Source organism: Amia ocellicauda, chromosome 10, assembly GCF_036373705.1.
Source record: "Amia ocellicauda isolate fAmiCal2 chromosome 10, fAmiCal2.hap1, whole genome shotgun sequence".
Taxonomy (NCBI): Eukaryota; Metazoa; Chordata; class Actinopteri; order Amiiformes; family Amiidae; genus Amia; species Amia ocellicauda.
In genome coordinates, this window is record NC_089859.1 from 40,070,503 (window position 1) to 40,097,266 (window position 26,764).

A 26,764-nucleotide genomic window follows, 5' to 3' on the forward strand; every position below is an offset into this window, starting at 1 on the left:
GGTTCACCGCTTTTCCTTCCTTGGACCACTTTTGATAGGTACTGACCACTGCAGAACGGGAACATCCCACAAGAGCTGCAGTTTTGGAGATGCTCTGACCCAGTTGTCTAGCCATCACAATTTGGTCCTTGTCAAAGTCGCTCAGATCCTTACGCTTGCCCATTTTTCCTGCTTCTAACACATCAACTTTGAGGACAAAATGTTCACTTGCTGCCTAATATATCCCACCCACTGACAGGTGCCATGATAACGAGATTATCAGTGTTATTCACTTCACCTGTCAGTGGTCAGAATGTTATGGCTGATTGGTGTATTTGCAGTAACAATATGCAAAGAAGACCGATGGCATTGTTCAAACTTAGAGAGCAAGTACGGGTGGTCTACAAATACAGCTCTAGTCTGTGTATCCATGTATTGACCACCTGTGACTAGTTTTTATAGAAAGCTCAGCCATTGTAATCAAAAACTGTCCCTTTATGGCAAATATCTAGGCTTTACTTGTCAATGTATAAGGCATGAGAATATAAAATGTACAAAGTCATGTTCATGTTACTACAGATCCTAAGGAATTTACACCTACAACCCTACGGAAATAAAGGGTTTTAAACTGGAGTCATTTTTTATGTAGGTGACCGGGAATTTAAGTTTGAACACTATGAATGTGTTAATTTCTTATAGATTTAACTACCAGTAACTAAAACGGGTTAATACGGTACACCACAATCAGCAAATACAGGTATAGTCTGAGGTTTATTTATAGTAAGACTGTTCAAGTGGTCTCACATCCGAAACATCAATATATTTTTATATTTTATTTCAACATAAGAAAAAAATTAAAACTTAGCATTCATCAGGAGGTGAAAAAAATAACTACGGAATCAGAATCATCTTTAATGAGCACCTGCAGTGAGAACCTGTGAGGTTGAATCATGCAGACTGTTAACAGTACAGTTGTATAAACAAGGCACATTTCAGCCACAAGAAGGATCATGTATTGTCTAATAAAATTAAGTCATAAAGGTTTAATTAATTTGTGGAGATTTTTGAATCATGAAGGCTCTTAAATTTTAGATTACTACACAATGCTTAATTTATCTGATGTTAATAAAATGATATATTCAAAAGCACAGTCCAGGTCAAAAAATGACAACAATGAAGATTAGTAGATACAATGTATGATAAGTGTCTTTATATTGTATTGAGAGCTGTAGGAAGGCATACATTTAACAGAAAAACTAATACAATTTATTTGGAAAAAATGTAAGCACTATGCACAGTTGTTATGAACCTAATGCTTACAAACCACTGCATTCTCCATCTGGTACACTTTTTCTAACATGGTACATTTGTTTTATATGATTCACATATCCCACATTAATATATTAGGAACCTGCTACAAGCAGTTCCTGTTAATAAAATGGATTTGGACATTTCCAATTACAACACTCCTGGGACATGATCATGAATCAGTACTTACATATAAGTTCCCTCCAACAACTGTGCTGATTAAATACATCAGGCAACAAACATTCTTAATGCAATTGGAAACACTGTGTTCATTATATTTTCCCTTCATTCTTATGTTACCTCAATACAAGTAAAGACTTGGCAGAGATCCTAAGGAACAAAAAAGGGGTTTTACTTTAAGGAGAAAGCGGAGTAAAGCCAAGCACCTTTGACCTTGATGGAGAAGTTTTTAGAACAATGGAGTAGGGATAAAATTCAGACCTAAATCCCAGAGAATAACTGTACTCCTCCATGGTGAAATCTTTGACTGTTCCTATCACTCTAGAAGAGAAACTTCATGGAAGTAAGCTCCCAACAGCTTGGTTCCTTGGATGTAGTTAACCCTGAAAGATATATATTTTTTCATAAATACATACAAATGAAATGAAACACACCAAATTCTTAAGACTGCATGTTTATTCAATAATAACCTATGTTGCTGTATGACTCTCAAATACATTGGGTCCTGTCTAAGAAAAACCTAAAGTGGAAATTCTTTCCTAATAGTGTTTGTAGAACCTTTAACCTCAGGATAAGTTACATAACAGATATACTGAAAGTTCACAGTTCAAGAGAGTAGTCACAATTAACCTTTGTCATATTATAATTCAAAATGTAGCTTCCTTAAGGCAGTGGTCTTCACTTCTGGTCCTGGAGAGCATCCAAACCATCAGTTTTACAGGTCACCTTAAATCAGCAGTTTCTATAGACTGGGAACTCAGGTCAGCTTTTGATCAATTAAGAAAGTTATTTTTCAGTTAGGAAACTCTGCTCCTTGAGGTCTGAAATGGCATTCTGCCATTTGCTCCAAATGATTTCTAAATTACTGAATTGATCAAAGCTCCTGCTTAATTAAACAAAATGAAATGTCGTTATAAATGTACAGTTTAAGGATGACCTAATAAAAGCCTATTAGATTGGGGTTTTCGAAGGAGGTTAGAGTCCCTCTCTGTAATGTATAAGGCCTCACCTGTTGAGTTTCTCGTTCTGAGAGTGTGCTCCATCATCAGAGGAGCCCACCGGGAGCAGCATGACGTTGCGCCCTGTGGCCTCCTGGAATGTCAGGGTGACAGGAATGCTACCACCTTCTCTGGTCAGGTCGGGCTCTACACCAAAAACTGTGGACAGGACAAATAAATACAAACATGAAAATAAACTCAATGCCTACCTTTTTATTGTCAGGTTTAAATATTTATTTAAATATTTTAGAATCAATAGAACGAAAGATGCATTTATATGACAACATATGTAAGCAAAAACATCTGTGAAGAGGTATGGTCAGAGCATCTTTGTCAGCATTTCATATCTTTATAGTAATTCACACAGCCACTGTCCTGTTTGGAGACACTTGTGTGAAATCTCTCTCTATATATATATATAATATAGCTAACTGGAGATTCGTGTTATGCTACAGTATGAATAATGAGGCATCAGCCCAGGTAACATCCTCTTTTAGACTATGGTCAGGATTGCCCAGCCACAAGTATAATTCCAGGATGTTCTGCCTATTAACTATGGAGCCATGGCCTCAAATTAACAGCCATGACAAATGCTAAAATGTATGATGCAACACCAAGCATATAACTTACATACTAATCCACACAGCAGTATCTGGTAGTGTATCCTGTTGTGACCAAACCACACAAGCTAAATTTCACTAAGTATGCAGGTTCTCGTTTTAATGCAGCTGGGCTCTGAAAACTGGCAGTTTCCAATGCAAGCTGCAAACTGGTTGAACAATGCTGGGACAGTACTGGATAGTCAACTGAGGGATACTTGTGTTACTGAAGAACAACCAACTTTCAACTGTTTAGGCTACAGGAGGACTAGACTGAGCTGTAATTTGTTTAGTTTAAGATCTGAATACACTGGCTTTGAGGACATGCAAGTCTCCCGAAGTTTACATTACGTGAGAGGGTGCATTTGTGAAATTCAGAAATACAGTCCACAAAATTAAAAATACTTAGGACACATAATAATAATGTAGGTTACAGAGTGGTTTTAAACTGTTTATTTACTTACCAATTAAATAAATACATTTATTGGAGGCCATTAATTACAGTAAAATCTATGATCTGAGAATCTCCCCATAAAAGTCTCTCTCTGTTGGTGTCACACTATTACTCTACCTGTCTTCATGGCCTTCCTGCCAGCCACATAGTGAGGATGGTTGAAATCAGAGACCCAGGCTTTTGCCCCATGGCCCATTTCCACTTTCATCTTGTTAGGACTGTCTCGGTCACTAAACTTCTTGTTCAAATAATCGACCACCTTTAAGGAAATCAAAAGATGGGGTCAGATGTATATAAACTTGGCTTCTGACAGTTTGATGGTTGTAACTCCTGTTGACCATGACTATGATCCTGCACCTTGCAATTAAGTTGAAATGTGTTCTTTCAGGTCCTTTTTGAAGAATAATATCCAAGAAGATTAACCATAGAAAAAAGTAAAAGTTGAATAATGATTAATCAAATACACTAACTCAGCAATGACTTCAGTAATTAAACCAAAAATACACCTGCACAATTACACAAAACAGATCGTACAAAGAACTTTATTTTGCATGGGACGTAAACAGGCCACTTCTGGTATTGTGCAAGTACATACTTGAATTTCTGTAAAATGTTTATTTGTATGTATTTGTTGAACAAGGCTTCTCAGTATAATCTTTCAAATCTTTTAAAACTTTTATGAAGAAGGTGCAGAATTAAGCGCAGAATGGGAAGGCGGTTGTAAATGGGCTCTCAGATTGTCCAACATTCTTATTGTATACATTGATGAAAAGGAATTTTAGAAATTTCAATAAAACCTGAAACATATTCAGGCTCTAGCAGCAGTTAATGACCTTGGCAATGGCAATAAAGCTCAACTCAGCACACTCTGACTGCTTGCCACCTGGCTCTGGATAACACATAGGCTAATGGAAATCCAGACCATTCTTGTGAGATTAAGTGCTAAACAAAAAATGCATGGTGAACATTTTAATGCATTTCAAGATTTCAAAGAGGATTATGGGATACATTTTCCACCTCTAACTAAAAGCAGTAAAAAATAAAAGGAAAGCAAGCATTTGCAGAAAACAGAGAGGTGTAAATGAAAGGGTTCATTTGAAGAGCCCATTTTCAGGTTAGCAGCACTGCAAGACATTCAGTATATATTGCAAAATTAAGGAATATGTGCACAGGGGTCTGCCAGGCCATTTTAAAATAAGTAAAAACAACCTAAAGATAACCTAGCCAGAAACAATGCAGCAAGTGAGAGTAAGAACTGGCCTCTTGTGTGTTCTGCTCTTGTTCATGGAAATGTGTTCCTGGAGTCCAAATGCTGCACAGTGCGCACAATTTGAATAGGTCACCTCAGTTTATAAGCAGTCTGCATATGGCGCTTGCCAGATTGGATAATACGCATTCCTTTGGGTCTCAGCATCTCAGAAAAAAGTCCTTACAGGTAGATCTACAGATTTTCAAAATACAACCACGGTTTTACCTCACAAATATGTTCAGGACCATTTTGCTGGTAGACAGAAGTTCATTTAACAGAGACAGCAAAAAAAGAGCAGTCCCTACAGACACAAGAGCTTGTTCGGATAGCTTTTCTGACATCAGCCAGCTCTAGTGTACACTCCCTTACCTGTTTCTGCACAACGTTCGGGTCCATGTCTGGCACCAGGCGAATGGAGAATTTGCCAATCACTTTGCGGGGAATGACAGTTTTGGCCCCAGAGGCAGAGAAAGCCCCCTCAATGCCATGCAGAGAGAGAGAGGGGTACCTCCAGCGGTGCATCAGAATTTGTTCCTGCAGATAATGGAGGCAACACATTGTTTTAATACAGAAAAACACACATTTTAAGAAAAAAGGTATCACAAGCTTAATTTTATAAGAAAGCTCTCTAACCCTCAATAGTTTGTTACCAGTGATAGTCAAAGGGTGACCTGTTTCTACAGTGTACGATATGATGAACACTTAACCAATGCACCAATTAACCAATGAGTGGGAGAAAAAGCAATCCCTGCTCTCTGAAATATTGTCCTCATTTAACATTTTGACCAGTTAAGTATGTGGGATATAGTCTCTGTACTAACAGGGATCATTTCTAAAGGTCTATTTAACATTTAAATCTAAATATAACAACTGGGATGTTAAAGTAAATATTTTGCAGACTGTTACTATTCCCTTAGGTGCTCAGGCACAAACATTGCAGACACACAATACCTTTGTGTTATGCAGTAGCTTGCAGGCTCCCACATCTTTACAGTACTCCTCCATGTCAAAGTCTATCTTCTCATACAGTTTATTTTCTTCATCTGTTAAGGGAGCCACTGCTTCGTAAATGCCAGGGATGAGAATTTTACCTTTCTTATCCACGAGGGAATCTGCCAGGTAACCACAAAGATTAATGAATCCTCATGGTTATGAAATTAAACACAATCATAAGATCTGGTAATCTCAGCCAGGGATTCCTGGTCTCTTCTGCCTGAGAGACACCTTGTCAAGTCATTACTTTCACCAAGAGACCCCTTTTTAACTGATATGAATGCAAAGTCAAGTGCAATAATAATAATACATATACTTAGTGTATGGCAAACAGCAATGCAGGGTCACAGATCCTGAACAGTACAGTACAGTACATTTCGGTTTCTACAGACTATTGAATACGGTCTTGGAGTATTGTTGAAACCAGCCAATTTTGAACCCCCTGTACTGTCTCCATGGAATCTTGGACCACTCACCCATCAATGCAATGAGATCACTCATGGCTTCATGGACTGAGCCCCCAAAGACACCAGAATGGAGATCTTTGTCACAGCCTTCCACCTGAAAAGAATAACATGCCATGTCACACATTACAGTCTATTGCAAACCTTCTGTTACATTGTTTGACTTATCAAACACAATGCTGAATAACTGAGTACTGTTATGAATGGTGTTTTATTAGCATTAAGATTAGTTTCCAGCTGTTATTTCATAATTATCTATCTAACTTTAACTGTTTTCCAAGCCCAATAACTGCAGGACAAGTACAAATATCGTGTAGCAATAAGATGTTTACTTGCCCCTAAAGAACTCATGCTTCAGGTTCAAATGGAGACTTGAAACTGTACCAGCTAAAGAACATATTGCAGCTGAATTGGAACTTTGTGGTCAAATTGTATGAGATCTGAAGAGTTTTTTTCTGGTTTTAATGTATTATTATTTGTACTACAGCTTATTTGTAGTCCCAGTAAATCAGAAAAAGGTGTCACAAATCAAAAGGAAAACCTGTTAAGAATAACTACTGTACATATTATCTAACTATACTCTTCAACACTGATATCTAGATTAGCATTTATTTTCTTGCCATAACACCCGTTTGTGCTTTCACTATGTTATGGGATGGGGAAGTGGTCATTGTTCTTATTCATGTTTGTGAAAAGTGTATGCACACTATGCATTTTCTAATTTCTCTTGGCCCACAAATGCTTGCACACTGGCTCCCTCTAGTGTCCAAAGCCATTACTTAGTTTGTGTTATTGGTTAGATTATTTTCACATAGTTAAAATTATTTTGTGATAGTGAAGGATAATACCAAAATATCTGTTTTCATATCTGTTCCACACAAATAAAATGGCTTGTGTAAGCATGAACACATTACTGTAGCCCTACCATTCTTGTTCAATCAGAGATTCAGAGGGCTGACTTGAAAAGGGTAGGAGGGACAACATTTTTTAATATTTTGTAAATTGATCTACATATATAGAACACTTATATTTTTAAACCTACACGTACAAGATATAGACTTGTGACTGAAAAACAGTTTCAGAAGTTGAATCAAGTCAAGAGAAGAGAAACTACCATTCTAAATTAACACTTCCAATTATCTTTAAGAGGGTGATTCAGAATACCTCTATGAAGAAGTAGCAGATGCCTCGGAGTCCATATGTTATGCAGGGCTTAGTTTTGCCCAGCCAGTAGTTATCAGAAATGCAGACATAGTCAACATCCTTGAAGAAAGTGTCTTTGCGAGCAAAAACCAGGTCATCTAATCCCTCTGACCCAGATTCCTCCATACCTTCAAGGCAGAACTTTATATTGATAGGCAGCTCCTGATATTAAAAATAAAATAAAATAAAGAGTTGCACATATACAAATTTAACATTTTAATTCAGTAGCCTAAGAGTGTGTAGGGTACATTAAAAACATTATAAAAATGTTTATTTGAAGCAGAATGTTTATGAAAGAAGCTATAGGTTAAGCTCATGAACTCAATATAAGGGTTGCCACTTGATGTGGTTGAATGATTATTGAATATGGTTTGCTTAATGGTTGAATGGTATGGCATTTAACAAAATATGCATCTTCAGAAACCAGAACAGCAAGTTCTTGCATCAAATTTGTCTTTGGTTTTATTATTCAGGATGGTAACAGGAAGAGTAATGGAAGTTTTTTTTTTTTTTGCAGTCCACAGTTACAAGTTCACCTGAAAACAAAGTGCAATAACCTCAAATAACATCTCTGAAAATGGTTACTTTGCCATTTCCAATTAGTGCTTCAGTTACCTGATATTTTGCCAAATGAATTTCCATCTGAATGCGATAAGATTGGAGCACAAAGCTAATAAAAGCAATGTCAATTGCTGAGCTCCACAATCACAGTTTGATTACATTTGTACCTTTGACCTGCCCTTTTGCTGACATGGCATTGATGTGGTGCAACTTTAACCTACCTGTTGTATCTTTTGATAGGCCTCTATGCAGTTAAACCAAGCCAGCACTGGGCCTTTGTCATCAGTGGAGCCCCTGCCATAGAGTTTCCCTGGAACAGAGAATTCCCCAAATTGGAGGAAATAATTTTTTAAAAATACAATATTAAATAATTAAATATCCACTATATTTAGCTAAAGTAAGGTTTAACAATAACTATAAAAAAACATAATATTTCTGTTAATGTGCACTTGCAATTTCAGTCTATGGAATGCACTTGCAAAACCAGCAGAACTTGAGCCAACTTCTCTTGCTCTTCTTGGCCTTTATATCATGACATATCCTGCACTCCACACAAAAGGGTGTAGGATGAGCTCTTCTGTTTTATGTACTATAAAATCATAGTATTAAGGTGTTAAATCATGTTGAAGAGAAAATGCACTGCCAAGGAAGCATGTTAACAGCATGAATAAGAAGTCAATAGATCTTTCAATTCAGACAACCCTTCTAAATTGGGTTTACTTCAACTACCACTTCATTTTGGAAGTGTAAAGCTAAGGCATAATTATAGCAATGTGGGTGTAATCAATATAGCAGGGTTTCTCAGTCATCCAAGCCATGTACACACTGGAAACCAGCTGCGCAGTATATTGCAAAATATCTTTCTGCTCACAGTCACAAAGACCTAAGATGCAGATCTCGACGATGCTGAGCCTAACATGAAGTGTCTGTCTCTTGTTGCTGAGGAGAAAGCTAGTCCCTTAATGCATGAATTACCTCCTTAATGCATAAAAGCCTAATAAAGACATATTATGGTTAATAAGTAGCTAAAATACCCTGTATTATAGGTAAATATTGTTTTTTCTATATATGTTAACATAAAATGCATATAATCCATGCAGAATACATTATTATTCTCACTACCCCCAGCAAGACTCGGGTCCCAGAATGCACTCTGCATTGAAGAAACTTGGAGTTCCGCAGAACACTTGGTGCCGTCTTATTTGCTGAAAATATTTTTTAGCCTAACACAGTGGTACGCAAAGTCGTGCCCGCAAGAGATGTCTGCTGTGCCCACAATGCTTATTCTAAAATGTAAATAAATGTTTAAGAGAATTAAAATAATGCACTGAAAAAACAAATAAAAAAAAGTTGTCAGGCACTCTCAGGCACAAAGGTGCAGTGTAGCGTCAGAGATCGAGCTGACAGAATTTCAGGATGACCTCTCTGTGGAACAGGGGTCCAGCAAAAGAACGGACTTTTGTTTGCAGTTACCAAAAAAAGACTACAGGTGTGCTACTACGTGAGGTAAGATTTTCCATGATGAACTTTGTTAAAAACAACCGTAGAAGTAGTCCAGGAAATGAGAGACTGCAGGACTGTGTCAGGATTGCCACTACATCAATTAAGCCCATTACCAGCACCCTTTGACAAAGCTAAAGAAAATACAGGTGTCAAATGAATACAAAAGTAGTGCCATTTTCTCATTTGATCAAGTGGTGCATCTGATGTATGATCAATTTGAGTCCTCGAAATAACTTACTAATAACAATGTTTACAACAGGCCAATATTGCAAACAAAATTTAAGGTAATTTTAATTCATGCTCATGCTCATGGTGAAAAGATATTGCAGAACAATGGTCTAACAAAAGTATCAGCAGACCTAGCATTGTGCATCTGGGTGAACTTTAAGTGTACCTCTAGAGCAGAACAATAGAAACTGCTAGCGAATCTACTCTCAGAAATTACAACAAAGTGCTGTATGTGGTTTCAGTGTCAGGACTGCAAAACACTGATTAACTATTATGCAACTGATGTGCAGCGTCACAAGGCTATGAGTAATAGACACAAGACAAGAAAAAAGGACAGCATTTTCTGTGCATAACTGGTATTAAATCTAAAATTAAGATTTATAATATTTTACCAGTCAAGGTACCATTTTGTTGATTCCATCTCATCAAAAATTGGCAAGAGCTCTCCTAAGAATATTGAATACAATTTAGCCTACATGAAACAAAGTCAGGAGAATCAAAATGTAACTTTGGTGAATCAACATTTTCATGGATTGGTTTTAATATTTTTCAAATATTTATTCCAAAAAACTCTGTCCTTTACAATTTACTGTGATTTGTGTGGCTTACCGTCTTTCTCTACCAGGGTGAAAGGCTCTGTGTCCCAGCCGTCTTCAATGTCAGCTGGTTGAACATCCAGGTGACCATAGATGCACACAGTCTTCTTGCCAGGATCTGAGCCCAGTTGGCCCAGGATAATAGGAGGCAGGGGAATCTCTGCCCCATCAGCGAGCTAGAACACAGCAGCACTAAGTCAAAATGCCCTGCACAAGTCTCCATAATTCAATCAGAGGAACTCATGAGAATTTTTCAGCAAAGCAATTTATTAGTTTCAGGTGATACATTTTGCTCTGTAATATGCTTGATATTTGGTTTAGTTTTATGTGTGTTAAGATGGGCATTTGTATAAAGTATAAAGAAAAATGACCTGGGAACTGTATATACTATGTGAGGGATACATTTATAGATATTCAACAACAATTGAATTTTGTTTTGTTTTCTAATTTTATTTTCCAGCTGTTCCAATGTTCAATGTTCAAATATTGATTCCTTAACAATCCACATACAGAAGTTTTGAGCAATGGTAAATATGCCCTCAAAATCTAATTTTGCAAAAGTATAACTACATATGCATGTTTTGTAAGAATTATCAACATGTAGTGCCATACAGGCCAGTACCTTTTACTTAAAAATAAAAGTTTAGAACAACTAAGAATCACTTAGGAACGTGGAAAATTGTAATTGTTCGAAAGTACACTCAATGTTCTGGGACTGTCTAAAAATAACCTGCTGTGAAATGTTGAAAACAAAATTACCTTTTGTTTGCCCACATCAACAAGCTCCACTGTTCCCCCAAGCCTCTCAATCTCTTTGGCAGCGATCTGCATCATTCTCTTGATCTCCGCTCTCTTCTCTGGCCAGGCGGACACACTCTGCACAGCCACCCATTCTGCCAAGCGCTGAAGAAGGTGGAGGATTGAACAAGGATATACATTAGTGCAACCATACCTCAACACACAAAACAATAATGCCTCAACAGAGCAATGCATAACTGAGACAGCCAGGATTTCATTGCCACTTAGCTTTCCAGTGATTTTAGCCCTGAGTGCAGGAAGGCAACATGTCAAAATGTATCCTAACACGATTTCAGTTATATGTATGTAATATGATATAAACAAAAGATAGCTACAATAGGTTTGAGAAACTCACACAATGTAGTTTTACTTCTCCTATGAATGTAATGCAATTCTACAAGACACATGACTAACCTTTTTTTTTTTTTATATATACCATGACAGTCACTGTAAGGAAGGGAGTGAATTATCAAATCATTCAATATTCTGTAGATATTTGTATTGACTGTATAAATGTACAAGAAATACATATAACCTGTACAGAATTTCTACACTTTATCAAGTCCTAGGGTTAAGTTATGCTAAACTACTTTTTGTAAGCAAACGGTAGACAACTACTATTATACTGAATCACTTTTACCAGAATTAGACTCCTTACCTCTATGTACAGTTCCTGATGTTCATCAATATACTTGAACAAAGGTGGAAGGCAAGACATCTTGTGAGCTAGAAGAGGGAAAGAAGTGCTGCCTATTCGGTTACTGAAGAGTGCCACAAATGTTAAAGTAATGTCCTTTCCTTTTTTGCTACAGCTCCACCCTTTGCTTTCGAAAGCTTTGCTGACACTTGAAAAAAAAATCACAATGACTTTAAAAAAAATGCTGCCATCTGAAGTTAAACAATAACCATGTTCTCAGGAAAACGTGACCATTGCACCCTAGTCTCGAATTAAATCACATACAATATTTCCTGCACAGTACCTGTACCAGAAAGGGAGTCCATTAGCCCCTCAAAATAAATCAAAATAACTAAAATCATAAAAATTATAAAAATGACAAGAATGCAAGTTTCCTGGTAGAGTACAGCCATACTGTAAGAAAAACATTGTATATATTATTTTTAAAGTTATCAGTGACTTTTGTCTTCTTATTAGCTCAGTACATTTTTAGTTCAATATACTTCACAATTATTTTCTTTTAAACTGCTAAGAGTGAGCTCAAGCAAGGACACACACTGGAGCAAACATTCAATAAATACAATTTATGTATTTATGTAGTGTGCACTTAGAGCAAAACAAAAAAATTGCTATACATGCATATCTGAGACATACAGTGGACAACGGAAGAAAGTCATTGGGAGCACTAATGCTAGAGTGGACAGACAATGTTCAGTACAATCAAGATAGGGCTCACAGCTACAACACATGTAACAAATGCCAAACACAACTGCTACAACACAAATTATATGGGCATTTAAAGTATTTGGCTGCATTCTGTGTCCCATGAAAAACTGGACAGTGAACAACTTAAACCATAGCCATCACTTCCAAAAACAAATATGTACTATATGTCAAAATCAAACATTTAAATCTGTCAAGTCTCAGAATGAATGAAAAACTTTGTTATCAATCTTCTTGCTCAGACCTCAAACTTTTTTTTATTTTTAAACGGTAGTTCAACCAAAATTCAAACAACATTCTACAGGAAAACCATGGACCTGTTGGGAAAATGGGAAATAAGGTTGTGGCACCTCTTTTACACAATGAGCTGGGGAAATCAAACTGTTGATTATGCCGAGTATGTAGAACTTTCAGGATTTCCAGAAACTAAGCTATGGCTACACTGGCATTGTAGGGCTGTTGGCCTGTATCTGTGCTCTGTACGTGTGGTTCCCTGTATTACAGGGGCACAGTTGCCAGAGGTGATGCAGCAATGAAAGCCTCCTGTCCTTGTATTCCCTAGTGTAACCCTTCTCCCTGTTACCAGTGTTCCTGGAATTCAAATTCAGAATATTCTCAGTAATAATAATAATAATAATAATAATAATAATAATAATAATAACATAGTACGTGTGAATTATTACAAGTTTGCTTAAGGTGTTCATTTTATACGGTTTGAAACAACCTTTTATTTTTGCCCCCAAAAAGTCATACATGTCGGTCACTCTAGGCTCAATTGCATCGCCTGGCCTGGCATCCTGCTTAACACTTCAGTTTGACTGCATCGTCGCCTGCATCTCCTGCTAGTACTCTACAGCGCAGTCTTCAACTACATATAATGAATATCTTTAGTAACCATGCGATCATCATTCGGCTCTTCCTGTAGATCACAGCTAAGGAAAAACATATGACAATAACTAAAAGTACGCATTAGATTGATTACTTGTTAGCTAGAGATCCATTGTGTGTGTCATAAGTGAGAAAATATATATATATACAAAATAGAGACTTAAAACAAAGAAACCAAGATTCGCAAACTTGCCTGTTGAAATAAATCAAAATCCCACGTCACAATTCATTTGACACACACTTGAGATCAGTCTGCACGCCGGTGTGTTACTCACCCCACAGCTGCCGGATTTGAGCAGCAAGGGACGTGACATTTCCTGTTCACCCACCAATAGTCCGCCTGCGTTTGTGATTGACAGCTGCTCGCAGCCTATGGAAATACAAAGAAAACGGCTCTGCGATGAAAGGGCGGGTCTTCCAACTTGTGCCAGTTAGGGAGCTTGACTCTGCTTGCAACATGTTTCGCAGCTCACTACCGGATACAATCTTTAAAAAGCGTGCCAAACAGAGACGATTTGAATGAATCTGTGAGTTAGATTTTTTGCATTTTTTTTTGTTTGTTACAGTAACAGCCTCCCTATACAGATGTACATAACAGATCAATATAAAAGTAATCTAATTTGCTTTTTTAAATAACAGTAAGACTGTAATTTGTACAATATTTGAAAACTATTCTGTTTACCGTATGTTCGACCTTGTGATAAGAGTATAGAAAAATAGTATAGAGTCAGAAAAATAACAACTTGTAATTCAGTTTCACACAGGATATTTCATATTGTTTTTCCATTCACTCACATCATGGCACCACCCAGAATATGTTTAGAGCAGGCTGTCCTCCCAAATGGCAGTCAGGTAAGAAGAGCATTGGTCAGAGAAGCCAGCATGAGCTCAGTGACAGCTCTGAAAGACTACAGCGTTCCATGGCTGAGATGGGAGAAACTGTCCGTCATCAACAGCTCAGCAACTTCACAGATCTGGCCTGCATGTTTTTTCAGAAAAATAGTCCCACTTGGAATTTGCAAAAAGATGTGGCAAAATATTCTGTAGTCTGCTGAAACAAAAATTGAACTATTTGGCCTAAATGAAAAGCTATGTCTGGTGCAAACCCAGCACAGCACAAGACCCAGGTAACACCATCCCTACTGTGAAGCATGGTGGTGGCAGTAGTACCATGCTCTGGGGATGCTTTGCATCAGCAGGGACTGGGAAGCTTGTCAGGGTAGAGGGTAAAATGGATGGAGCTTAGCATGGTGTAGCATGGTAAACATAGGGTAAAGTACAGTACAAAAACAAACACATACACACAGACCATATGGGCCAAAGGCTCTTGTCCCCTTTAGGAACAAGCGATAAATCTTCTGCCATTTGCATTCTCAGGAGCAATCAGGGTTTTGATTGGGTTTAATCCAAAGGGTGATTCAGGACAGTTAAGTGTCATAAATGACCAAAAAGTGGAATACACAAACAAAATAATGTAATACTGCACCATAAAAACCCATGCAGGATTGAAAAGTGTCATACAGGATCGGAAAATATCACAAAGGAGTAAAAAAGTGTCATACACAACCAGAAAATGGCTTATGTGTGCAAAAATGGGTGTCATAAAATACCTTACCTGTCTCAAATGAATGCCTACTATCCACTACGAACACCCCACTCTCTCCTACGAATGCCTCCTATCCCCTGTGAAGAACCGCATTTCTTTCTGTGTGTCTGTGTAAACAAGGTCACTGTCTCATGGTCTTACTGTGCTACAGTACTGTGCCATAGTTCAACCCTGATACCTAGAAGAACAGGGATAAGTATCAGTTTTCTCCAGGGATTTGGGCTTGATACATCATACAAGCCCCCCTTATATTAAACATTAATATGCCTTAATTTCCCTCAGTTTAGCCATATGTGGGTCTTCCTGAGCAGTTGTCAGGCAGAAACCGATCTTACACTCATCACGGTACAGACATGTGGGCCCTGTTATCTTTCTTGCCTGTATTGTCTGCATCAAATTGCCTGTAGTTTGTAACTTCTCTAAGACTTGAAGAGATTGCCTCTTGAACACCTCTTCCATGTGGCCGCTCGTAATAAATTCCTCTTGATTGAAAATACATCTCTCTCTTGATTATTTGGACTCTACACCTGGCCTACAACATGCCTTTGCCTTCTATAACACTAATGACTGACTGATATCCAATTATGACTGATACACTAATACAGTTCTGGAAAAAATTAACAGACCACTGCAAAATGATCAGTTTCTCTGGTTTTACTATTTATAGGTATGTGTTTGGGTAAAATGAACATTTTTGTTTTATTCTATAAACTACTCACAACAATTCTCCCAAATTCCAAATAAAAATATGAATGGAATGGAATGGAATGGAATGGTTGCCATACATGTAGAGATGGTGAGTTAAGAAAACATTGCAGTGGTCTCTTATTTTTTTCCAGAGCTGTACATAGCTTAAACCCCATTCACACTGAAACAATTTTCGGCGAGGGTCCTAGTCTAATTGCCGGCAACGTGTCTGTGTGACTGGATCAGTGAAATGATTGCCGGTAAATGACGTATCATGTCCTTGTGTGGTGCACACGTTGTGTCAGCTAACTGACGCAACCAATCAGAATAGAGGCGCAGTTTTGCGACCACAACACGACTAGATTAAGACACTTTTGGACAAGAACTTGTGACCGTAATGAGAAACGCACCGGGTCGTTAGAAATGGCGGAGGCTGAAAAAATATAGTCGCAGCAATTCTGAGTGTTATTGATGAACCAACAGGTTGGCGTATGTAATGCTAACTATTGTCACACATGTCAGAAGTTATGTACCAATAAATCATACAAAATATCTCTATACAGGCAAACGTGGTACCCCTCACACTGGGGTCGTTTGCTGTGACACAATGTATCAGTCGGCGCTGTTGTGTACAAACTGCTCAGCTCGTCACTCGGTTCGTCTCTGTGATTCACTCCGTGTTTTCTCAGGACTCCGATCATATTGCAATAATCAAGTGAGCTCGGCTCCTTTTGTATTAATAAAACACCGGATATTTACATTTCACATGATTAGTGCATATAAGAAATGGCAGCATAACGCGCACAATATCAAATGCATATTATTGTATTGTTTACTCCTATACACGTGTGTAAATTGCATTACGTTTTGCTCTTATTTGTAAGTCGCCCTGGATAAGGGCGTCGCCAATAGATAAATAATGACGGCAATAAAGTTACTAGTGTAGTCTACTAGTTGACTACGTCTGATACATCCAAATAATACACGGGTCCGTTCACGTTGTGCAGGATGTGCGCAGATCTGACAGCATTTTCATAATCGTTGACAAGTCTGAATATTGACCGCTTCCCACTGTCTATTAAACACACTGTATGCAGTTATACAGACACAACAATAGGCTGCTATATGTGTGAATATTATAACCAGCGTTGCGCTGTCGAATGGTGATTGTTTTGCCTATATAAAAATATACAATAACACAGTAGTGTGACGTTTCCTAAATATCCATCTCGGAGTATTTTACTGCTGCTGCCATATGTTTAAACGGGGAGATGATCGCACTTACAGACACGTCCAGAGTGCCGGTCCGGCTCTGCTCTCCGGATCCACGGGCTCTGTAGCGGCTCGTCCCCAGGGCCACAGCGCGCTTGCCGGCAGTCTGTTTTCTGTGTGAATGGGTCCTTACCGGCAATTTTCCCACATTCAAACACAGTGTGAATGGGGGGGGCAACAGTAAAAAAAAAGGCGGCAAACATTGCCAGCAATTTGCCGTCATTTCTGTTTGAATGGGGCCATATACTACAATTTTGAAACTGCATACTGTAATGTTACCACTTCTGAGGTACATACATAACTTCCTATTATCTATTTTGATCCAAAAGTCCAACTGTGGGGCTGGATTTAAACCCACTTTATTAATTAATTTTAAATTACATGTTGCTGGTTTGTAGCTTGTTAGAAAACTGAGACCAAGAGCTTTCAAATGCCCCATAGCTCTTTATTGTTTTCATCTCTGCATAGGTCTTTCAGGTCTCTTTCTCTATAGCCTAATCATGCTGGCCTGATTACACGGCAACAGTGTGATTGTAAAGAGACAGTAACAGATATGTGCCGACATTACCTGCTACTCTAACTGCATTCTGGTGAGGTGGAGGTCTGAGAGTGTCTACTCACTAAGAAGAATCCTGCACACACACAAAAGCACACAAGCCAGTGGTAACATAATAAGCGGATATACTATATGGGACATTTTATGGCTGCATCACTTTTATTCCCTACAAAGTGTAATGTCAATGCTTATGAGGTAGGGCCTACATTTACTTACAGTGATAACATACATAGTAACACAGAAACTAACCTACATGTATGCTACCGCTGCACTATCACACATTGTCACTGATGCATATTACTATTTCTAAGCTGCAATAGAACTGTCCAGGGGTTAACAACTGACTACGACTCTATGACTATGACTGCCGGCACGGTCGGAAGCAAACAAGGTCAATATGTAGCCTATCTAATATGTCCTGTAATGCAGATGTCCTTATCCAAGGTCACAAAATACTGGAGACTTAAATCTTAAATCTCAAATATTTACAATAAAGTAAAGTACAATAACTGCAAAATACAAAGGCCTATACATCAATATACAGCATAGGTCCAAGTTAGTATGATCTAATAAGACAAAATACAGTACAGATAGAGTTACATTCATAATGCGTGCAATGGGTAGATCAATTATCATTGTTATATTTAGCATTTATAATTATAAATCAACTCTATTATAACAAAAAGCAAATAAAGAAGACTTACGAACGTGTTATGAGTCTTTATTCACTGTATTAATTGCAGTGCAATGGAACTTTTGTTACATTATTCAATATCTAAAACACTTTTTAAGTATAAGTTCAAACATTTTGACTGGTAAAATGTTGATTTGCAAAGTACATTTTTCCATCTAATAGCCAAAGTGGCTGAGCCATCAAAAAATTAGTTTGGGTCTCTGAAGGGGTCTCATCTAGGCTTTTCCCTCCCCTAATTTGGAATCCTGCTGTCTAGTACTCAATTCGTATTTTGACATAGGAGGATGTTATACTTTCTTAAAGCAATTGTTACCCAAATGGTAGAGATACTTGTCCAATGCACACATAATATGTATTAACTCTTTGAGGCAGAAAAAAAAATATTTTGATAATAATTAAACTAACTAAAAAAACTCACTTTGCATTCAGAGTACATCCAACTGGTGTGATGTGGCTTCTTAACTGTATTGTATTCAGCACAGTACCTTGAATTACTGTATACAGGGTGATGTAAGGCTTGGGCAGTATAGTTCAAGAGGTATGCATGGCTTTTGTCAGAGGACTTGATCAGACTATATTACAATGATGGTGGCCATCTTGCTTGGGTAGGCTGGGGGTACAGTGTTCTAAAGTAGTTGGGTAGTGAATGAGTTATACAGCTTCCCTTTCCTAAAATGGCAATAGATTACAACCAATCCGTGGGCTGCATCAACAAAGTTGATATGATGAGGTAATTCTATGATATTGATCGGAAGATCAATAAGTGGTGACACTTTTGTGGCATTTTGTGAATGTCACCATTGTCAATTAATACATCTTGTTCAATGAAATCCTCAAGACCAACAAAATGAAGCTGAAAGCCTTCTGCTGCTCAGCTGCAATATATTCCTAAAAATAGGAATATGTTTTGATTCACTTTCTGTAAAAATTGTCAGGCCATGTTTGCTTTGAAATGAAAAAGAAAGAAAACAATGTGCAGCATAAACTAATACATGTATCTGATCTACAACATCTTATATTTATACATATTTTCACCATTAGGCTAAATCTCAGTGATGGAAATAAAAAAAAACCCCATCAAAATCAGGGGTACTCTATGGTAGCCAATGTAGTGGTATACAAATGAAACCACTTAATCCAGATGCTATAGACATACTACATTTTTTTTAAAATCTTTTTTAATTATCTCTAAATCTTAAAGTTATTCCCCACAGGAACCCCTACTGAATCTGCATCAAATAATATCCAATTTCAGAAGGAATCTCTAAAATGTGAATTGGATCAAACTTCCTCGTTGCCTTTCTACCTATGACATTTCATAAAGTTTGTTTTTGCTTATTTCCACTAGAGGGCACTTAGAGACATGAAGTATAAAGGTTTCATTCAATTCATTTAGAATATGTGGTTTCTCATTGAAACCATGTCTCTTCACTAAGATCAGTCAATCATTCTGTTAGAAATTACTGAGAATTTTGGTACAGTCACAACAAAAGGGGCAAAAAATTTAATTTGTATCTTCTCCTATACCATAATGCTTACATACTGTAAGTCTTTTTGAATAGGTTATGATTATTATTCTCTTGCAAGTCAAAATATGAACAGAGCTATTAACAGAGAAACCTACAGAATGTGTATATGACTCTGTTCAATTAGAAATAAATTAAACATAAGGAGAATGCATGTGCTGTGTTTTTCTGGACATTTAGGCTAAAGTTAATCATTTTCATAAAATTGCATTCCCGATCTGAACTACTACACAGTACAGAAAGTCAGTAAAACAAACTTTATTATAGATTTTACTCTAAAACCAATATCTAGCACCAATGTTTTTTCAGAAAAAGAAAAATACTTTGGAGATTTATTAAAAGTGTCAAAAAAAGTTACATTCCTACTACAGAACAATTACTTTTTGCATTCTTAAAAATTCAACAAACAGCAGTGTCCTAGCAATGACAGTGAAGTACGGTATCTGTTAAAGAACAAATAGTATGTGTTTAAATCCTTAAAAACACATATCCAGTTGATAAATTGTAAACTGTATTTTTTAACTTTGTATTGCTCTTACGTTTTGTAAGTCTCCCTGGATAAATAATAATAATAATAATAATAATAATAATAATAATAATAATAATATTATTATTATTATTATTATTATTAATAATAATAATAATAATAATAATAATAATAATAATAATAATGATAATAATAAATTGACTACATTACTTCTTCTTGTAAACATTAATAACAAATACAATTATAATTATCTGACCATACATATACAGCGCTGGAAAACATATTACTATAAATTCCATTCTCACAGCTTAGTTACAGTCTTATGGAGGGTGGATTAGCATTCCAGATACCCCCAGATTCTTTTTACCCAAAAAGTGAGAGCATCCCACTATATAGTATAATATAGTAATATGTAATATAGTATTAACTGCTTTGCTCAACATCTTCCCACGCTCTCACACTCCTGCTTCCAAGATTTATTTGGCATTCTTGATCATCTGGGCCAATACAGTAATGTGTTTTGCCTTGAAAGAAGATGTTCTTGTGATACTGGCTTCCACTCATAGTTGCACACTGTGTAGAGTAGGCTCAGTGACCTTGGAGTTGATGTTAGTTGGTCTAATTTCCTTTAGGTCTCTTTCTCAAGTTAGACTTCATTGAGGCAGTTACCATCCAACTCATCCTCCATTCTCTCTCTGTCTCTTGTTCTCCATCTCCATTCACAGAGGAGAAACCTTTGACCTTGCTCGATGAACAAGGCTGAGAGTAGGCACTTCCTTCCCTACATGTGCTCTTCTCCTGCTCCTATGTTTCTGCAAAGTGAGGTAGCAACACCACAGTCATGCAGTAATTCATACCCAGAAACCATCAGGACATGTTTTCACAATAGGAGCCTGCACTTGATTCCCATTCAGGGCCAAGAGGGTCTTCTGCTGATTAGTGTAAAAATACTGCTTCAGTTGCTCCTTTATATTGTTTTTAAGCACATTCTTCAAGCCCCTCTGTAATGAAAAAATGAAAACATTTTAGCTGGGATTGAATAAATACAAAATGTAGTCATTATATATTAGGGATAGATAACATGGCCATATGTTAAGTCACAATTACATTTTCTCATTAAAGACTGTATTGAATGCAGGCATCATACTGAGACTATGGCAAAACAAATAGATGTGCCACTGTTGTCCATAATCAATCAATAACGTTTCAGCAACTTTACAAACAATATTTTGTAATGTACACTACTATAAATTACATAACACACTCTTAGAACTAATTAGTTAAATTTAACACATTTTGTGTTTGTTCAAGGACAATACAACTTACACTTATACTAAATTACAATGCAATAATGAATAATGTGTATGTGTGTTCTATTCAGTTCATGTTGTACAGTGTATAAGTTATGAATCACTAAGTGGACATCCAACTTACCCAGCTCATATAACATATTATGAATGCCAGTAGCAACCCAACAATGTACATAATATCTATATGGACTGACCAGTCCCTGTGTCCATCAGCACAACCTATAACAAGACAACAAGTTAAACTTTTTACAACTTCAGTTCTAGTTTAAGAAACATTCTCTTAATGGAATGGTTTGCATATCATATCTTCATGAACCAGTATGTTTCCCCAGGCTTAAAGGTGTCCATCTTGAATACAGGCCCTGAGGGTCTATTGGCTAAATGTCTTACAACAAGATCAACAATTTGAATAATTTGCTTAGTTTTCCACTATATATAGTGAAAATATCCCCAAAAACATAATGGTGTGCTAAGAATAATAGTGCTACTGTATCTTTTTACTTAGTTTCATTTTGGGCCTGCATGCATGTGACTCCCATGAATACTAACTGCTTGCCATAATTAACTATAGTGGAATTCAATCAATAATCATTTTTAAACTACTATATATTGCAAGTTTTCGAGTATCACCTACATTAATAGAGTTAACTTCTACAACAGACCAACAGGAACCAAGCCTATGAATTCTCAGTTCTGTATATGTAATCACATGTCAGTAAAATACTCACCAGAAACTTTCAACTGAATAAATCCTTCCTTGTTCTGCTTTCCTAGGGGGGCAGAGAGAACACAGCTGTACTTTCCACTGTCCTCCTCGGAGACATTTCTGAGAATTATGTCAAATGATTCAGTGTCCAGAAACTCCAATGGTTGATGAAAGCCATCATATTTGTCAGTCTCATTCTTCAATAAATTCTTGCGAAGGAGTCCAGACAACGGCGAAGAAAGATTTTCATTTACCTAACATAATAATAATCATCATCATCATTATCATCATCATCATCATACATAACCACTTTTAATGAAGTTTTATTACACTCTGTTCATAACAAACTTTTGTTCTGTCTTAGTGAACAAGTTAGTCCTGTTCTGCTTACCTTGTACCATCTCAGAGCCCTGTATTGGACACCAGGTTCAGCAGACGCAGTACATGTTAGAACTGCATCCTTTTCACAGGTTGCCTGAATCTCACCCATTGCTGCCTTCACTGAAGGGACACAAAAGGAAGCTGGAACGAAATAGATTGTATTCAATATATTTACCAAATTATCCATTAATCACATTCAAATAACCAAACGCAGTCTATTACAAAAAGAATATCATATCTTACCGTTTATAGTCAGAAAGATCCCTAGTAGAAGCAACATTGTTTCTTTGAACGCTGTTGATACTTCAAGCTGTGTTGGCTGGCTAGTACTGAAAGAAATTCAAACCAACAAGTACGTCTGCGTTTAAGTACACGTTTTGGGGAAACCCCATTGGGAGGAGCATGTGGTTTTTTCAACACCGACTAAATACAATTACGTTGGATCGATTATCTGTGGTGCTGCTTGCCTGACTCCATAAAGACATGCAAACTACACTGCATCATATTCTCATCGGGAGAATACTGTTGGCTTTATTTGAAGGTAAGCGATATGTCAGGTTCAGGAATCAGTTTAGGACACAGACGAAACGTCAAGAGAAGACCTGAACTGTCTGATGTAACGCACGAGTAGATATGGCAGATAGACATTCATTTTTGACAATGACGAAGTATAGAGGTCAGTTGTTCCTTTTGGACATACATTGCAAAGCATGTGGGTGCAGACAGATTTTAAATCTAAAATTACATACTTTGTCGTCTTAAAGATTGAAGAAAACGAAACAGCAGTCCTATACGTAACGTGTATTTCACATGGACAAGCAGCGCACGGTTCGCTGTAGTAGAATCGGTGGTTCAGTCACGTTACTGTAAACAAGTCCAATAATAGCCTCGGAATCAGAGATGCAAAAGCAGGTAAACAAAACAACAACAATACTCCAATATCACTTTAATATGAATACAGATGCACAGTGACTGTTTACAGCCACATTTCCCCTAGAAGAAAGTACCCTCTGTAGGGGATCCTACAGGGGATTTCCCAGAATGGCATTCAGTGAGTCGTGATTCCAAGAAGAAGAAGGAGAATTGGGAATATTGAATGTTAAATGGGCTTCAGAGCCAAGCAATGTTTTGCACGTCAATCACTTTTTGAAGCTGAATACATTTTCATTCTGTTATTATTAAAAACCACAGAGAAAAGACCACAGATTTTATATGTAATGTCTTTCATTCATTGTTTTAATTAGTGAGTAAATGTGATCGTGTCAGACAATTATGAAATGGTCGATGTATTATTGTTATTATTATTACAATTATTAATAATTATTAATTAATTAATTATTAATTATTATTAATAATAATAATATTACAGTAGCTTGTGATTTATAATAAACATACTTTAAAATGGTTAGTTCCCAACAAAACACTCAGAAATACTCTGTGTACGGTGTGTATCAAGCTGCTTGAAACCTTAGGCATATCTTAAAGTCAGATTTAATTATTTAATTACACCTGCTGTTTTTGGCATCTTTGTTTCAGTGTCACCGACTGCTACTGTATTTGTAAAGAGCGAAGAATTTTTATGCCCAGAAGGAGAACAAATCTATGAAGTTTCTTATCTGTCTGAAGACATGGATATTAAATACTGCGAACAGACATGGAATGTGAATCAAAACGTAAGATTTGCAGTTCTAAAGCACATAACCTTCTAAAACCTGGTTTGTAAGCTTTCTTCTGCTACCATTGTGTGTTAGAATTGTTCAGTTTTGTGCACATTTAAAATGCACATTTAAAGCTCTGCTCTCTTTCATTTTCTTTAGAATGCTCCAGTGTCCATTTTTCTCAACACAAGTCAATGCACCAGTCCATGTACATGGTCAGCCTCTGGAAAGATCCACCTAAACCAGTGCCTTGATGTCATGCTAACAATTGTCTGCTCTACAGCAAATATAGTAAGTTTTGCTTCCTAGTAACACTGGTTTCTGTCTTTAGTTGCCTGGTTTTATAGATGTCATTACTACTATAAAATACTAATAATAAGCCCAACTAACTGACACATTATATGTTTACATAATTTAAATGAAGAGATGACTTGGCTGTGCCAATATTAATATTGACCATTCTAGGGATCCTGGATAACAGCAGTTACATTTTAGAAGTTTCACCTGCAATACCATGATCATAAAAACTTGCATATCAGATGGAGTTTAGTTCATACTCACAATGGTTTTGTTTGTATTATTTAGAACTATTAGTATTTTGTTTCTTTTCATACCTTCTTCTAGATTGAAGCTGTTTATTAACCAATTTGGCTTACCACTACAACCCTTATGCCACTATGAGAGAGATCAAAGAAATGTACAGATATCCTCCTCCAAACATGCACTGTCTGGCCATTTACTTCACACACACGCATTGATTTCTCCCTGTGTTTTTATATTGCTAACTGGTGGCTGCAAACAACCATTGGTACCCATCACTATCATTGGCTAAAAATATAGCTCAGCGCATCATATTCAAAGCCCAAAAGGTTTGTTGTTGTTGAAAGAACTGGTTTAGATATGTTCAAGTCGTGTTTGGTCATTTCAATACAGGCACCGTTATGATCAAAGATGTATGAAAAGATTATTAAAAGAGTGCAATGCTGAAAAAGACAAAACATAACCTTAAATGGAAATTAATTTCACAAGTTGTTTTGACTGAAACTATGGTGTGATAAAGGTTGTCTTTAAATTAAAAATAATATTGCTTCACACTTATAATAAAATAAATATAAAATCAAGACAGTTTTCATGGCTACTTTAATTTAAACCTACGAAACCTTTTGCACAGGTATTCTTTATTGCAGCATTTCTATTTCCAAAGCATTTTGGCACACAATTTCATATAACAGACAAGGCAGACATTTTTCACTTTGCAATATCTTTAGTTTGTCACTGGATTTTAAAAATAGGTCTATTAAAAAGGTAACATATTTATGATGTTTAACTTTTTTATAGGCCACAGAAATCAGAGTATATTACCATGGTAAGTCTTCTTCTTCTTCTTCTTCTTCTTCTTCTTCTTCTTCTTCTTCTCATCATTATTAGTATTAAAGCTCTCATATTATTTTAGATTTAGGATTTCATTATTATTTGGACCAATTATTTGGGTATAATGTTCTTCCAACCTAGATTATCTAAGGAAATTTAGTTTTTTGGGGCAGTGGTACCCTAATTTGGTTCTCCCATTGCCCCCTTTATCAGGTTTTAATGGGCACTTTGAAGGTCTATAATCTTTATAGAGATTAAATAATTTACTGGGTTGTTTGAATGATCGGTTTTGCTCATTTATTTTTCACATTGTCATTGTTTTAAAAGACATTGCAGATTTGCAAGTGAATCTCCTCTGGTTGGCTGTTATTTTTTTCACATGCTTTCATTTAGTCTTTTTTTTTTTTTTTTAAACAGCATTAACATGCTTTAATATAATACAGCTGAGTAATTGGTAAACAATGGTGGCTTAGTTTGTATATTGTACAGTGTATTTGTTATATCATGTCCTTTCTTGTGAAATAAATGTGGATTCTATGGATTCTTGTGCTGTATGGCGAAAATGTCCCCAAATTAAATTTCTTTGCTAAATAGAACACTGGATTAATCAGCTTTAATGTTGTGTATTGTGTGGTTTGAGTTAAACATTTTGATTTACTGATGTTACTGTGCCTTCCTCCCCTTGTGCAAATAATTCAGAATTATGCCTCAGTTTGCTGGGGTTGCTGTCCCATCCATCTAAAAATTCAGTTTATATTATTTTTGCAGCAGGAGATTCAAACAAAAATTATTGTATTCCATTTGACATTTTTAAAATGCATATAAAGTCATGGCTTAATTAGCATTATGCATAGGTTCAGGAAAGTCTAGACAAGTATGCAACATCCATATGATGAGGAGATTTTGAGGGACACTTTCATAAGCATTTCCCAACAGTGTGCTTGCACATTCCCATTTCGTGTAAAAAATAAATAAATAATGTAAACTGGCCCAATGAATAAAGCACATGTACAATTAATGTTGCAGATTATGTGATTTAAATAAAATTAAATACAGTGAAGAGTTTTTAAAGAACTTGTGCCATTTTGAATCATAACTGGATTGACTGGA

The 26,764-nt window shown here is 36.6% G+C and overlaps 2 protein-coding genes across 3 annotated transcripts; both read right to left on the reverse strand.

Annotated features, from left to right (window-relative positions):
- Positions 1–871: 871 nt before the first annotated feature.
- On the reverse strand, positions 872–13,683 carry LOC136760595 (cytosolic non-specific dipeptidase). Of its 2 annotated transcripts, none has more exons than XM_066716079.1 (12): positions 13,594–13,683; positions 11,772–11,839; positions 11,075–11,218; positions 10,329–10,491; positions 8,210–8,298; positions 7,389–7,589; positions 6,237–6,321; positions 5,719–5,879; positions 5,137–5,301; positions 3,636–3,777; positions 2,477–2,624; positions 872–1,850 (listed from the first exon to the last, which is right to left on the reverse strand). In XM_066716079.1, the coding sequence occupies exons 2-12, from the start codon at positions 11,829–11,831 to the stop codon at positions 1,784–1,786; spliced, it is 1,425 nt and encodes a 474-aa protein (XP_066572176.1). In that variant the 5' UTR covers positions 11,832–11,839; positions 13,594–13,683; the 3' UTR covers positions 872–1,783. The 2 variants fall into 2 exon arrangements, with proteins under 2 accessions (XP_066572176.1, XP_066572177.1); XM_066716080.1 differs by having other exon boundaries at positions 11,772–11,958; positions 13,594–13,666.
- Positions 13,684–19,984: 6,301 nt separating this feature from the next.
- LOC136760596 (CD83 antigen) lies at positions 19,985–22,990 on the reverse strand. Its single transcript, XM_066716081.1, has 5 exons — positions 22,869–22,990; positions 22,636–22,766; positions 22,267–22,498; positions 21,663–21,757; positions 19,985–21,229 (listed from the first exon to the last, which is right to left on the reverse strand). Exons 1-5 carry the CDS (start codon positions 22,903–22,905, stop codon positions 21,080–21,082), a joined length of 645 nt encoding a protein of 214 aa, XP_066572178.1. The 5' UTR covers positions 22,906–22,990; the 3' UTR covers positions 19,985–21,079.
- Positions 22,991–26,764: the final 3,774 nt, after the last annotated feature.